This window comes from Piliocolobus tephrosceles, chromosome 1, assembly GCF_002776525.5.
Source record: "Piliocolobus tephrosceles isolate RC106 chromosome 1, ASM277652v3, whole genome shotgun sequence".
Classification (NCBI taxonomy): Eukaryota; Metazoa; Chordata; class Mammalia; order Primates; family Cercopithecidae; genus Piliocolobus; species Piliocolobus tephrosceles.
The window spans coordinates 11,645,163-11,661,558 of NC_045434.1; the positions used below are offsets into that span (position 1 = coordinate 11,645,163).

Consider the following 16,396-nt stretch of genomic DNA (forward strand, 5'->3'; position numbering starts at 1 on the left):
GTTAATCTGTGGTGGGAGATGTCTGGGCACTTTTGTTCCCCAAAGGTACTGATGAGATAAGGAGGGGGAAAGCTTGGCAGCTGCTCTGGGATCTATATTCAGGAAGCCACCCGGAATCAGGTGAGCTGTGTTTATGCTCACAGCTAATCACAGACTTTCCTTCTAACATACAGAATGGTGTGCCCGCATTTGTGAGTACACAAACGTGCGCGCGCGTGCACACACACACACACACACACAACCTTCTTACCTGATTCTGGCACAGCCATACAGAGATTAATATTCAGAAAGAGTTCTGTACCAGGACTTTGTACCAGTGTTTCCAACAGTGGGACACAGCATACTGGTTTATCAGGCTAAGCAAGAAGAAATGAAACCAGGTTTGCCTGATGAAGTCTAAAACTGGAGGTCCTAAGGGGGCAAAGTGAAAGAAAGGTCAAAGTTTTTTACCTACTGTTAGCTGCACTTAGAAGCAGCAGTAAAATCTTGGAAAAGAGGGATGGAATATACATGGGCAGTGTTCCTCCAAATATTTCATGAGAGACCAGGAGATGCCGCTTTTGCTTTTAAATCCAGAGCAGAGGATGAGTTTAAGTCTTGAGCAAGGTACTGCTCAAGGTACTGGAGGGAGTCTGTTCCCTACAAACTGCGAAGAATGTTACTCTCCATGAGGGCAGGGAATTTTACTTTCTTAGCATTGTATGTCCAGCCCTGGCACAGGATGTAGCCCAATACGTATTTGATGAATGAACAGATAATATGAATGAATGCATAAATGCCGTATTACAGCAAATTTTTCACCTCTTGGGGATCTTAGCTAAAGCAAAAGTAGAGGCAATTTGTCCAGCCAGCATTTCCTCTCTCTAATATCAAAACCACTATTTGAATTCAGTGGAAGAGAAGCTTAAAAGGCAGATGTAAATGTTTATTCCTCTATCGCTGCAAATCTTAGCACAGCCTTGATAACCAAACACCAATCAACTCTACAAAATAATAGAAGTTGGCCAGGCATAGTGGCTCATGCCTGTAATCCCAGCACTTTTGGAGGCCGAGGCGGATGGCTCACTTGGTCAGGAGTTTGAGACCAACCTGACCAACATGGTGAAACCCTGTCTTTACTAAAAGGGCACAAAAATTAGCCGGGCATGGTGGTGGGCACCTGTAATCTCAGTTAGTCAGGAGGCTGAGGCAGGAGAGTTGCTTGAACCCAGGAGGCCAAGGTTGCAGTGAGCCAAGATTGCACCACCGCACTCCAGCCTGGGTGACACAGCAAGACTCCCATCCCTCTGGGTGGAATGGGACATCCTTTTCCCTACAGAAGGCACGTTTCATCCCTTTAATGTTGGTAGGAAAAGAGTTGGGTAAAGTCCTTTCCATCTCTCCCCATTTTGGGGGCAGTCATGTCTTCATTACTGTTTCCTTTCCTCTCTCTCATCCCCAAATATATATCCACAAATGTTTGCTACTTCCATTACAAAACATTTAGAAAATTCTTTCTTCCCACCTTCCAGAGTTCTCAACTTTCCCCTGTTCTCTTCAACCCTCCTCACTTTTCAGGTAAAATTGTAAAGGTGGCATCCAAAGCCAAACCTCACTACTCACTTGACAAAACCCAATAATTACTGTTTTCTTAAGTCAGATGCTCCTGCTAATCTGCTACAAACCATCCAAAATTAGCCTTTTCCCTCCCCCTCAGTGCCAATGGCATTACATGACTCAACTCTGCCTCACACCGGCCCCTTCAGCTTCCACGGTTTGAGCTGACCTCCTTGTCAGGACACACTCTCTTGTCCCATAGCATCTTTTCCATTCACCCTGATAAACCATCTTCTTCACTTCAGCACCCCTCTCTCTAGCTTAAACAACGTCAGGCTTGGCTCTTTCTCCACAGGGTTATAGCAGTGGCAGATGCTCTGCTATCTGGCATAGTGGGGGGAAGGAAAAATGTTGCTTAATCTGTATTCCAGTTAAAGGACAGGGGTCACATTTATCATACTTGGGTGGTCAACCTTCAAATACAGTAATTCACATGGTAGAATGTACTTAGTACTGAAGTGATACTGAATTTTAATGAGTCTTCGATGATTCAGAAGGTACTGCAGGAATATTACAACACTTATGAGTCATCATTATGAGTATCAGCCATCACTGAATTGTAGGTTTTGAAAGGACCACTGATGGATGGACCAGATTTGCTTCTGTGCAGTTGTCTGTTTCCTTGGACAGGGGCAGCAACATCTCTGAACCTGCCTGGAAAATCTCTGGAGGGCACTAGCTGGCTTCTTGGTGTCCAGTCCTCTAACATGACTTTGCCCACTCAACAAATACTTAAGCTCCTACTATGTGCCTGGCAGATTTGCTAGATTTTTGGTTCAGACGTTATCTACTGCATATGACGATCTTCCTCCTCAAGTGCCTTAGCAAAAAGAATGGGTACCATGCCTCCCTGTCTCTAACTTTTAGGAAAAGGTTTTTTTCTGTTTTTCCCAGTTGATGGTCAATTTTAACAAATGCAGAAGTTTCACAGGGTCTTTCTCTTGATCTTTATCTGATCTGTTGGGTAATAATGCACATTTGAAGCATAACTTTACAAAGCATAACTAGGTTTCTAAATTATTTTCAGCTGACTGACAATGTTTCTAACTGCAAAAGAAAACAAACTCATTTCTATGCCAAACAGGACTAAAAAACATTCATGGATGTGTCCACTTCCTTGTCACTCACCAATTTATTTTGGTTGGGGGGTAATATATCCACTGATTGATATTTGATCCCTAACTTTATTCAAGATTTATTTATTTATTTGAGACAGAGTTTCGCCATTGCTGCCCAGGCTGAAGTGCAATGGCACGGTCTTGGCTCACTGCAACCTTCTGCCTCAGCCTTCCGAGTAGCTGGGACAACAGGCATGCACCACCACGCCTGGCTAATTTTGTATTTTTAGTAGAGACGGAATTTCTCCATGTTGGTCAGGCTGGTCTCGAACTCCTGACTTCAGGTAATCCACCTGCCTCGGCCTCCCAAAGTGTTGGGATTACAGGCGTGAGCCACCGCGCCTGGCGTCAAGATTTAATTTGAAGGCCCACTGGAGAGAAATGGGATCCTGCAGACAGGAAGCAGTTCTGGCTCTCCTGGGGACCAAGCTATCACCTCTATTTGCTGTACTTCAGCATTCCCAATGGTTTTAAACTGGATGTTAGTACTTGCTCATAGCAATGTAAGGAAATATCTGATGGTGACTAGAAGGCTTTATATGAGCCACTGAAATATCTCTTGGAGCGAATTGCTACCTTTTCTGAAAAGAGCTGCATTATCTTAAAAATAACCAAGCACTTTAACACTAAAATGTTTTCCCCTGGAATCCTTCAAACTTTCTTGATAAACTCATCTCAACAGAATTTTTAAAAATTTTAAAAACCAACAATCTATCACATCAGGTTAAAATATTTGTAATTAATGAAATTAATTAAAAATTAATTATATATACACCATATACCAACTTGATTTTATGTATTTTTTTATTGAAAATATGAACAAAATAAATACCTCTTCTTTTCTACTACTAAGACGTCACGTGATTAAAGGTAAGCATTGAAATTCTTTCAGATAATCTGGAAGGAAATGTCCCTTTTCTCTTTGCCGAGTTTCTCTCTGGGAAATGAAGAAACAAGGTTGTGAGAGTTCAAAGTTCCTTCCTCACCTGCTGCCAAGTTCACACTCAGCAGGTTGCCATATGTATTATATTTACCTTATGGATGGCAGAGATTGTCTGTGACCAACAGCATTTATGACTCTGTCTAGTTCTTGTTTCTTCCATTTCATAGAATATACACTCTGACGGTTCTCAAAAACCATTTATTCCAAGATACTTTCCTAGGCGAGAGTTTAGGGACTGCTTGTTTTGTGAGTCTCCAAAAGGCTATAATAATACTTAAAAGCAAGGGATGAGGCAAAAGCCATCTTTGAAAATTACATTTGAAGAATGCAGTGTAAATGGAATTAGATATTCCAAGTGTTAAAAAAAAAAATGGGACGGGCTGAGTTTAGGGGTTACTTCATTTAAATCCTCACTTTTCACTCAGACTAGTCAAAATAGCACCCATTTCAGGCTAGACTTGTTGCCAAGCTAATCTTTTTAAAAGTACAATAACACACACTTGTAAAAATTTGAAACAGTGCAGAAAGAATGAGAAATAGCCAAACCATGAGTTCCCTCACCTCTGATCCCCTAATCCCCTTCCGTGGAGGTAACCACTTAAAAATTTCTGTGTATCCTCTTGGACTTTTTAAGAGATGAGGTCTCAGCATAGGCTGGAGTGCAGCGATGCAATCATAGCTCACTGCAGCCTCAAACTCCTGGCCTCAATCGATGCTCCCACCTCGGCCTCCTGAGTAGCTGGGTTTACAGGCATGTGACACTCTGCCCAGCTCTTCTTGATGTTTTAATGCATATACTAGCATATATTTCCTTAAACAGAAACACGCACACACCAAATCAGAGTATACTTTCAGTTCTACAATTTGACAATACACGTAGTTAATTTATAGCAAGTATGCCATGAATTGAGGGGTTTGTTTTGTTTTTGCAGGGCTGCCAATATGCTGTCTTCATGGGATGGTAAAGAAAATATCACTTGGGCCCCATCTAATATGAAATCCTGAGGTGGGTAGAGAGAAGGTGCTAGGGCTTTGATAGTGCGGTTTCTTTCTGAAAGAAAAACCATCATAGTGCACCCGCCCCCAACTCATTTAACAAGGCTTAATGGAGTGAACAGTTTCATGGCAGGCACTGAATTAGGCTCTGGGTATTCTGAGCTCAGGAAGAGGCAGGGCCCCTGCCCTCATGAGGCTTTACAGTCTGCTCTCCATCCAACTCCTGTCCCTAGAGGATCTGCTCAACTCATTCAAGACATCTACTGGGCACCTATCATAAAGCAAGCACTATTCTAGACACCATACAAAGACGAGTAAGGTTCCAAACCTGCCTTTAGGAAACGTTAAGTCTAACAGGGAACTGGGTTATGTGTCAGCAAGGACTGTATAATATGTGCATGGTGGTGTTACAGAGGCAAGAAGAGGGGTCACTTAGCTTTGGGGTGGTGGCAGGGAGGGGTTGGGAAGCTTTCCTGAATTGGGTAGAACTGGGGTGGGTTTATTCCAGACAGAGGGGCCAATGTGAACAGACACCTCCTTCAGGGTACAGCAGGGGTCTAGGGCTTCCAAGGCATAAGGCAGGGTCAGACATGGAAGGCTTTGCATGCCTCTAAGGGGCTGGGATATACCCTAGGTGACGGGGAGATGGTTATTCAGGCAGCAGGAGGATTGAGGCGGGGGTGTAAAGAATCAGAGAGCCCACTCTTCCAGCCCCAGGAGGTGGGAACCAACTCGGCAGCCTGTGTTGCAGACGAATTCAGAGGAGAAATGATGAGAACCTAAACCAGGGCAGGCGTAGAGATGAACTTAAGACCTATCTAGTGTGTAAAACCACCAGGGCTTGAGAACCAACTAGATGTGAAGGTTGCGAAAAAGAGAAGTGTTATGGTCTGACGTATCCCCCAAATCATGTTGAAATGGAATCCCCAGGATGACGGTATTTGGAGATGGCATCTTTGGGAGGTAATTAGGTCATGAAGGTGGAGCCCTCATGAATGGGATTAGTGCCCTTATAAGAGAAGGCAGAGAGCAAGCTTACCCTCCACCCACTGTGAGAACATGAGAAGCTGGCCGCTGCATCCCAGAAGAGGGCCCTCACCAGAACCCGGCCATGATGGCACCATGATCTTGGACTTCCAGCTTCCTGAACTGTAAGAAATAAATGTCTGTTCTTTATAAGCCACCCAGTTTGCGGTATTCTGTTACAGCTGCAGGAGCTAAGACTGGAGGGGTCAGGGGCAACTCCCAGGTTGATGGTGTTATTGACTGGCAGAAGAAATTCAGTCTCCCTGGAAGTTGGGTTAAAATAATTGTTTTTAAAGATTTCTGCAATATCTGCAACCCTCTGTACTTGTGCTTTACCCTCAGCATATAATCCCTTTTCTGTCTGAAACACTCTCAATCCTACCTTTTCCTCCAATCTTATTTAACTGAGCCAAAAAATCTTCCACACCTCCCATTGCCTTCAACTTAGCAAAGGCGGCTGAGTCTGCCAACAGTCCCCACGATCCGGACGTTGCTCTTGAAGGACTCAGTGTGAGAAGGGCCCTCAGCAATCCCATTCCCAGAGCTCTTCGCAGCACTGGGTTCTGCAGACATGCTTTGAAACACTCTTCCTTGCTTTCTTGGCATTGCACTCTCCCTCCTGGCTTCCTCCAACCCACAGCTGCTCCCTGTTGGCTCCCCTCCTCCTCCTCCAGATTCTTTTTTCCTCATATGCTCCACAGGTGATCCCACCGCACTGCAGCCTGACCTTCATCTCCACGATGATGTCTCTCAATTCTCACTCCAGATATTTTTTATAAATTCCAAAGTCTAGTATCCAACTGCCCATATTCAGTGTAGTCCCATTAAATCTTTCCAAAACTCATCCTTTCTCCCATCCCCTGGCGCCTGTCTTAGCAAATGGTCCTGCCATCCACTCATTCCCCAAAGCCTGATACCTGGGCACTGCTGGCAGCCACATGGATGCAGCACTCTCCCGCCCCTCACCTTTCCAGCTGCTGTTTACCCTAAGATGCTCTTCCTTTCCTTAAAAACTGTATTTGACAGCCGGGCGCAGTGGCTCAAGCCTGTAATCCCAGCACTTTGGGAGGCCGAGACAGGCGGATCACGAGGTCAGGAGATAGAGACCAACCTGACTAACACGGTGAAACCCTGTCTCTACTAAAAAAAAAAATACAAAAAGCTAGCCGGGCGTGGTGGCGGGCACCTGTAGTCCCAGCTACTTGGGAGGCTGAGGCCGGAGAGTGGCGTGGACCCGGGAGGCGGAGCTTGTGGTGAGCTGAGATTCGGCCACTGCACTCCAGCCTGGGCGACAGAGTGAGACTCCGTCTCAAAAAAAAAAACTGTATTTGACATGTACAAACATTAACCACAAAACCACCATACCAAATTTTAGCTTATCATTCCACTTTGCCTTTATATTTAATATTAAGAACATATTTAATACATACAAAACTCTTATCTGTTATAAAGCATAATATATTAATAGTATATAGTAAACACTCATAAGTCTACCAGGAGGAACCAGAACAGCCGCATAACCTGACATCTACCTATGTGCTCCTGTCCCTTCCACTTCCTCCTTCTGTGGGTAATTACCACGCTCAATTTTGGTTTATCATTGTTACCTTCTTTTTTAATGGCATAGTTTTATTGTATATGTATGCTTAGACTACATATTCTTTGGTTTTGCTTGTTTGTGAGCTCAATAAAAATAGTACACCACATGTGGTCTCTTTGAACTTGCTACTTTTCCTCAATATTTTCTGAGATTCATTCTTATTGTTAGCTATAGCTGTAGTTCACTCATTTCCACTACTGAATAATATCCTGTAGGATGAATATATATATATATATATATATATATATATAATTATTCACCTATTTTCCTGCAGACAGACATACATTTCACTTTCTCCAGTTATGAACTATTATAAATACGTTACATGAACATTCTTACCCATTCCTCCTAGGGGCCACATACAAGAGTTTGCTGGACGTACAGGTGGGAGTTGGAAGCAAGATCATAAGGTCTGCAAGTGTTCAAGTCTGTGAGGGAAAATTGTTTTTTAAAGCAGTGGTGCCTGTTTACACATCCACAATGTTGTACAAGTCCCTACAGATCTAACACCTGGTATTGTCAGACCCAACTTTTGCAAATCTTACGGATATAAAATGGAATCTCATTGTGGTCCTAATTCGTATTTCCCTGACCACCAATGCTACAGAACATCTATTTATTTAAAAGCCCTATTTATTTCCTCTTGTGTAGTCTTCTCTATTTTTCTATTTTTTTTTTAAACAGAAATTCTCTATATTTGTGATTATGAATCCCGTGTCAGTTATTTGTATTATAAATGTCTTCTCAAGTTGTGGCTCACATTCTCACTTCAAGTGTTTGCTTAATGTAAGTCTTTAGTTTTAACAGAATTCACTTAACCACCTTGTCATTTGTGATTACTACTTTATGTCTCAAGAGATTCTTTCCTGCCCTAAGGCTTTTTTCATCCAAACACTGACAATTTTTGCTTTCTGTATTAAAGCCCTTAACATATTTGGAACTTATCATTGGGTAAGGTGAGATAAATTAAAATTTCTTTTTTTCCCACATGAATAGCCATTGTTCTGGGACTACTTAGGGAATGATCCTTCCTATCCCCACTGACCTGCCATGTCACCAGGTCATTTTGCAAAGGTCAACATATGCCTAGGCAAGTTTCTAGGCCCTTATTTTGTTCCCCTGCTCATAATGCCTACCTCTGCACCATATGACACTGTCTTGACAATAAAACTTGGTATCACATAGGGTGCATCTCCTCAATCTTTCCTTCATATTTAGAAGCATTTGGTAATTTTAAGTCCTTTGCTAATCCATATAAATTTAAACACCTGCTTGTTTCATTCAATAAAATCTCTGCTGGAATTTCCAATGGAAATGGTATTAAATCCATAGATCAATTTGGGGAGATCTGATACTTTTGCAATCTTTAATATTCCTATTCATGAACAAAGACAGTTTTTCATTTGTTCCTTCCTTGCTTCGTCTTCATCCTTCAAATCTCAAATCAGGACTCCAACGCTACCTTCTCCTGAATATTTCCACCACCATCTTCAAGTAGGATGAGTGTGTATTTTGCATGCAAATTTTTGAGATAACTGCAATCATCCAAGAAAAAGATGACATGGGTGAGTTTGAGGCTTGTTGCTTGAGTGATGGCATCATTCTTCATTATTGAATACATTGAGAATTGGAGGGGAATAAGATGGTAAGAAATGAGTGATGTTATGCTGCCCACCTGTCCAACTATGCACAGGGTATCAGAGCCCAGCTGAGAACCTGCTCAATCCTGAAAACAATTAGAAGATGTTAACAATCCTTAACAGTAACTTTCTCTCCTCATTTCCTTTTTGTTTCCTCAGGGGCACGGAAATATGAAATTATGGGAGGATGAAAATGCCCAGAGAGCATGGCTGCCTGACCACACTGGGGCAAAGAGCTTCAGTGTTTCTGACAAGCAAGCAGTGAGAGCATGCCTTTTGCCAAAGGCAGTTCTGCAACCATTTAATCCAGCCTTTAGAAAATAGGTCTTCCGAAAAGAACAGAGCTACACCTTCCCCGTCAGAATCCACTGTTATAACCACTTAGATTAAAATGCCCCATTTCTCACAGTATCGTTTTGTTACAGGGTCACACTTCTCTATTCAACTCAGTTTCAGGCTTTTCTTCTAAGAGGAAAAAAAGAGGACTAAGTGGCCTCCTAGATTCCACTCTAAAAATAGAAAAAAGCAAGTTGACTTGCTTTGAAATGCAGAAGACCTGTCTTCAGTCTGTCCCCATCTCAGAGGGACCAGGGAAACTACAGGAGCCCTGTTCACTGCTCTTCCAGGCACTGTGGGAAGACCCTGCTCCTCTACAAGGTTCCACTAAATAGTCTTCGAAAACCAGAAGTAGGGAAGTGTCAGTCAGATGTACACAGGATTTTTGTTGTTGTTATTTTTAAGGCACTCCAGGTTGTGTTTCCTTGAGGATCATCAAGAACAAAAAAAGGCCAAAAAAAAAAAAAAAAAAAAAAGTTAGTCTGTATCATATCCCAAGATGGGTCCAAGCCATTTCTCAACCTCAGCCACAGACAGGTTCTTCCTCAATGCATAATCCTCAACCTGCAAAAGATGAGAAGCATTTTATTAAACCAACGTGATAAGACTTTTGGAATAGAAGTTTCCACAAGATTTGCCAAAAAACATTAAGTACCTTCCATTTCTTGTCTTAATAGCAATCTACAGAGTTAAATGTAGATAGACATTTATCTGCCAAGTTGCCTTATTCTCTGGGCAGAAACACAACATGTAGTAAACATCTGATGCTTAGAAGCTGTGTGTGTGTGTGTGTGTGTGTGTGTGTGTGTGGTTTGCATGTAGAAGTGAGGGCTACAATAGAGGTATTTTGCTGAAATCAAATTAAGACATTAACTGGAGTAAATTTCTTCATCCTTTCCCCTCACTTTATTCTCATTCACATTTAAAATGAAAGAGGTTCTAGAATTTCATTTGAACTAGGGAAGCCACATATAATGAAACAGCTAGCTTACCTGATCCTTGGAAATCTTCCCCACAGCAAAATATTTGGACTTCAAATTGGAGAAGTAGAGGCCTGAGACTGCTGAAGCAGGTGCCATTGCTAATGATTCTGTTAACCTAATGCCTAGAGAGAGCAACACGGGGAAAATGCTTATTGACTTAGTGTCTAGCACAGGGCCTGCAGCTGGCAGGCACTCAATGAACTCTTGTGGAACAAGTGAACCAAAGTGAACTCATGCCTTCTAGGTAAACACATGACACAGCATGAAAGCTGCGATAAGTCTAGCAAATTCCTGCCAGGTGAAGAAACAAATTCGGGACATACAGATCTCCTCTAACCCAGAGGGACAGGCCTAGGAACGACTCTATACTCCTACCTCCGGCCATCCCAGATCAGTTACAGGCACCCTGATTTGCTCCTAAGCCTAGACCTTCTCAGGCAGGAACTCTACCCTTGGAGATGAGAACACCAGCTGAAGGGCTCTCTACCGGCTCTGTGCGGCCACTGGTACTAGGGATGACTGACAGCGCCAGTGAACAAGGAGCCCACAACATTGTGAGAAAGAAGAGACAGTTTTCCTTGGGATCTGAGAGCTCTAACAGACCCTCAAGGATATCTATTCGAAGCCACTCGTTTTATGGACAAGGAAATAGAGCAACATGAAGGATGAGTGCTTTGCCAGGGTTGCCCAGCTAGCTTATGGCAGAAACAGGACTCAAACCCAGATCTCATGACTCCTAGAGTCAGTGTTGTTCCTGCTGAAGCAGATGCAGCACTGCTCATGGTTTCTCACTGAAATCTGGATGCCTTTATCAGCTTTGATGGCACGCTTTCTATTAATTCTGCTGAAAATTGTAAGCTTAGCCTGGGCCATCTCAACTACATCAACTCTGCAGTAATGACAGAACCAGCACATCAATGTGACAATGTGCAGCCACAGAACCACAAGCAATTCAGCTCTAGGCACAGGACGCTGAGGCTGTGTGTCGGCGTCTGGGCCTTTGTCTCAGAAGGGCACGTGCCAGCTTCTCGTTTCCAGCTATTAGAATCAATCCACAGGCAAAACATAACAGAGAATTATGATTACAGATGAGTATAAATGTTAGTATCAGGGTAAAAGTAAAGAGAAGAGAGGGCTGAAGGGAAGGCTGGGCGCTCCGCAAGACCAGCGCCCAGGGACACTATCCATAAGCAATGGGACTAGAGCGTGAAGCACGTGAGGTTACTGAGGGACAAAGGTCGGTCTCTAAGGGAAGGATTAAAGACATGACCATGCCTGTGACAGGAAACTGGTGCAGGAGAGACACGGGATGGTATATGTAAGCTAAATTCCCATCTGTTGTAGGCCAAGAGGAAATAATTCAAATTGAAATTTCTAAAACTGATGATGTAAGAATACTAATCAGTAATACTGAAATAAAATGCCAGAATAAATAGCTACAAGTGAAAAAGAACAGCATAAGGGACAATGTGATGAGAAGCCCTTCCATTTTAAAAACATGTTTAACCCTCAGTGCCATTATGTTGATAAGACTCTATCTACTGAAGAAGGACGACAGGAACCTGCGGCCTTCTGGCTCATACCCGTAGACTGCTCGATGTCCGCGAGTCTCCACATGGTGAGCTTCTCGGTGTGGTCGGGCTGGCTGGGGTAGCCGGGAGCCGGGCGGATGCCCTCGTACCGCAGCCTGCGCAGGTCTGCGACGTCCAGCTGCTCACTGCCACAGTAGGCCCACAGTTCTCGGCGGACTCTTTCATGGAGCTCTTCTGCAAAGGCCTTGGGACCCAGGGCACCAGGTGTGCTTAGGCAGTGGTGGGGGCTCACGGCACCAGTGCAGCCTCCACCCACTGAATCACAGCCATGAGGACAGCCTCCCTCATCTGGACCACAGCCAGCGGAAATTGGCAAGAGGGAACAGGCTGGATTCTCTATTGGTTTGTACTTTCATTAGCTGCTCTGCAGTTCAATTTTGGCCTCAACCTGAGCTCTGAAGGACCACCCTTAATGACCCGAGGATTTTCTACCTTAAAACTTAACAATTTCCCTAAAGGTCAATCCAAAGCTCCACTGGCCAGAAAGAGCAGCTGGGACCATACAGCTGCTAGTTCCTCCACTGTTCACTGCAGGAGAAGGGAGAGGCTCTCCCCAGGGCCAAAGCTACCCCCATTCCATGCATAGGAAGATGCCCAAGAATCTATAGATGACACCAGCATTACAATGAGGTGCTCTGAAATAAAAATTTGTTTTTAATTTTTTGGGGTACTGAGGAAAATGTCACATCAAAACAGGCAAAGAGAGATAACAGAGATAAGGCAGAAGTAGAGGCTCTAAGAGCAACAGCCAATTATGGCACCATTCAAGGTTTTTCTTTGCCCCAAAGATAACGTACACAAGCAATCTGGGGATACATAATATTAAAATATGTGTAATGTTAAAGTCAGCGGCATCCAACTCAAGAAAAAAAAAAAAGACACTGGTTCTAAGGGCTGATCAGTTTTCAGGCACCCACCCCAGGCTCCCTACCCCACCTGGCCTCTGTCCTCAGCCCCTTGGCACGATGCCCGTGCCTTACCTCTGCCAGCCGGTCCCCCAGCGCCTTGACCATGATGCTGCTGTAGTCGTCACCGTCATCCTCATAGGCCTTGCTCAGTTCTTCCACCCCAAAGCAGGCAACGGCAAACAGGCCCAGGTAGTCACGGATGCCAGAATGCAGAGGAGCAATGAAGTCCGAAAGGCAGTAGTATGGCTCCGTGCTGGCAGAGTCCTTCTCGGCCTTAAAACCAAGCAGTGTGCAGGGGCCCCATTAGCAGGAACGTGGCACCAGCATACCATGAGGAGCAATCAGGCAGCTTCAAATGAGAACAAGCTTCACAACACACAGATGGCAGCCTGTATTGTGCACTGTTATATCCCCAGTACTTGGAATGGTGTCTGACACATAGTATTCAATAAATATTTGTAAGATAAACAAATGAAATGAGATTTTAAAAAATGTATGACATGACGTAACATAAACAGTCAAGACAGCAGCTCATTCGCTCATTCCCGCACGGACCATTTACCGAATGCCTTCAGGCACTGTGCTGACGTCACGGTTTTTGGTTTTTTTTTTAAGTTTGTCCCCAAGTGTTTTCAATTAAGTCCAGCAACATGTTTGAAAGAGATCCAATAAATAGAAGCGCCTCTACTCTGCATCAACTGAAGCAGTTCAAACAACACACTGCTGGGGTCAGCAATGCCCAGGCCACGTGCTGGCTGACATGTGGGGTGGAGTCGGGGGTCATTCAGGAGCCGGCTGAGGACACCAGGGCCGGCCGGGCACCAAACCAAGAATTCAGCGGATTTGCTTCTGGATTCTTTCCACAGCCCTGGGGCCTATCCTCCCCCATTTTTCACCCCTCAGCTGATAAGCAACTCTTCCCTGCAACTAAGGTAACAAATAAGGTATTATACATATTTTAAAAATCAATAAATATTTGCTGAGAAGGTAAACAGCTTATAACTAATACTCATTCAGTGGTTATTCTATGCCTGTTCTTGGCACTTTATATGAATTACTATTTAACCCCTTCAGCCACCTTGTGACATAAGTGATACCATCAGCTCCATTTTACAGACCAGAAATCAGGGGCACAGGAAGCTTGATCAACTGGCCCAAGGCCAGACAGTGGGAGGGCCAGGGGGCTGGTACCACAACCCATGCTCCTGCATATATGGTACTGCTTAGGACTGAGCAATTAATGAGTGGCCAACCAGACACTTCACAGCTCGCTGCCCACCGTGGAAGCAAGTGCAGCTTCACTGACACAGGGCAGGAAATTGTTAAGTGCAGGCGAGGAGGTGTTTGGTAATGGCACACAGGAATGTCGCAGAGCTTAGGGAAAGCTGTGCATGGGGAAGCCGTTTTCCATGTACACTTGGCCCATCAATTATTCTTTGCTAACAAAGGCCAGAGGGGGACCCAACGCTTCCCTGCACCACAGGAGAGACAGATCACAGAGCCCCATGGTACCTTAGAAGAGACAGCAATCAGAGCCTACTCAGAAGAGCAGACTCCCAGAGTAACAAGGCACTGCCGCCAGAATGTTCCAGAGTGCACTGGAGGAAAGCCCCTCCTGAGAAATCACTACCTGGGTAGGTAATGTATGTGCCTGGCCCAGTTCCCCTCTCCAAAGGCTATTAAAAAGGTGAACTCTGAGAATTCATTCTATTAAATGCCCTAATATGTCACAGACTGCCTGGACATGAATGGTACTGGAAGTAAAAAGAGATCACAGAGGACACAGGACTTGAAAGATGAAAGACTGGGCTGGAGCAGAGGTTTCTGAACACAGTTATGTCTGTAAAAGAAAAGCCACAGATTCCCTCGTAAGGAGGGGCTGGAACTTAACATTAGAACCCCCATACCTTGTATTCTGTGGTGTCTGAGCCTGGATGCACACAGTAAGGATTTACTGAGCCTGAGTGCACATGGTAAGGACGTAGCTGTCCTTGTTTAACTCTTCATGGTACTGTTTAAGGCCCCAAATTTAAGAATCCTTTCAGCTCTTGTTATGGTCAAAATATCGATGATTATGAATTATATTGTGGTTGGGATTAAAATGCGCCACTATCTTTTTTGTTTGCTTGTTTTTTAGAGACAGGGTCTTGCTCTGTTGCCCAGGTTGGAGTACAGTGGCATGATCACTGGGCTCAAGTGATCCTCTCACCTCATCCTCCCGAGTAGCTGGCTGAAGGAATACAGGCATGCACTCCCCAATGCATGGCTCATTTTTAAATCTGTTTTGTAGAGGCAGGGTCTTGCCGTCTTGCCCAGGCTGGTCTCACACTTCTGGGCTCAAGCAATCCTCCCACCTCAGCCTCTCAAAGTGCTGGGATTACAGGTGTGAGCCACTGTGTCCAGCCAACACTGTTATTTCTGAATGACTGAAAATGGCAGTAAAACAGAAAGAATAACTTACTGCAAATTATTAAATTTGTTAATGACTGGTGAATTCTGGCTCCAATTCTTGATTAAGACACTCTTTTTCACAGCAGCTAAAGGGACATGCATATGATATCTGCCTTTTCAAAGGTGGTGGGGATGAGAGAGAAGTTGCTGGAAGAGTCTGTTCTCACCACTCAAAGAAAAGAAGTCAGCACAGTCAAAGAACAAGTGAGTGTTCTCTTTCTTCAGAGGCTAAGAAGACTGAGATCCTGACGTGTGACCACCTGAGACAGCAGCAATGGTCCTCGTCTATCCATGGAACACGACGTGAAATGCCTCACTCCTGCTGAGGGGCCCTGCCTCTGACACCCATGGTGGTGCCTTCGCTCCTCCATCCTTACAGATGGCTGGGGCTTGGGCATGTGACTGGTCATCTGGGAGCAGGTAAAGCAGACTCTCATTCATGCAAAGCTATTTTGTTTAGTGCTTAAACTCACAAGTGAAAGCAGCGTCCTGGCTGTCAGTACACCACCCATACCTGTTGCCTTAACCCATAGAAGGTGGCTATGGGCTCTGCAGCCTGGGGCACGGCACTCTCTGTGTACAGGTGAATGTCGTCTTGGATACTCTGTGCTGGCCAGAACCCAACCACACCCCGGGCTTGGAGTTTCTTTTGATTAATCAGTGTGTTCAGCATATTTTGGGCATCATCGTAGACCTTTTTGGCCTCTTCACCTATTAGAAAAACATAATTAGAATTCACTTAAAGATGCCGAAAATAACCATCAAACAATGCTTCTTTTAAAAGCCATTACCCCTCCTCAGACACCTTCCCTCTTCAGGCTTCTCCATTTTCCTCAAATGCTTTCTGGTGTTTGCCATTGACCCAGCTCAAAGTTGAACAGCCAGGGTTTTGTGGTTCCTGCTAAGTGCAGCTCCCACAGTCTGCTTCTCCCAGTTCAAGCCACTTAAGTTTTCCATCGGACAAAAAGCAGAGAACCAAAGCTGTGGCTCCCCAAAGCATTCTGTCAGAGGGGACGAGAAAAATTCCTCACTCACTGACGTTCCTCATGCATGTACAACTCCACTGACTTCTCAGTGACCTCTGGGAGACATGACCCGTGCCTCATATTCTGTGGTGCTTTTAATCCCAACCACAATATAATTCATAACAATTGATATTTTGAACATAACAACATCTGAAGGGATTCTTATATTTGGGGGCTTAAAC

General features: G+C 44.3%; 1 protein-coding gene across 4 annotated transcripts in view; it reads right to left on the bottom strand.

The window, feature by feature from the left end:
- Positions 1 to 3,493: 3,493 nt before the first annotated feature.
- MTR (5-methyltetrahydrofolate-homocysteine methyltransferase) overlaps positions 3,494 to 16,396 on the bottom strand; it is a 111,100-nt gene continuing 98,197 nt past the window's right edge. For 2 of the 4 annotated variants that reach the window (XM_023216192.2, XM_023216191.2), the window contains exons 29-33: positions 15,704 to 15,900; positions 12,811 to 13,011; positions 11,822 to 12,014; positions 10,248 to 10,360; positions 8,073 to 9,819 (exon numbers count right to left, since the gene is read on the bottom strand). In XM_023216192.2, coding sequence (XP_023071960.2) covers positions 9,733 to 9,819; positions 10,248 to 10,360; positions 11,822 to 12,014; positions 12,811 to 13,011; positions 15,704 to 15,900 — 791 coding nt within the window. In that variant the 3' untranslated portion in view covers positions 8,073 to 9,732. Of the gene's footprint in view, positions 5,803 to 7,618; positions 9,820 to 10,247; positions 10,361 to 11,821; positions 12,015 to 12,810; positions 13,012 to 15,703; positions 15,901 to 16,396 lie in introns of those variants that run through there. The other 2 variants (XR_002732376.2, XR_002732375.2) reach the window with 2 other exon arrangements.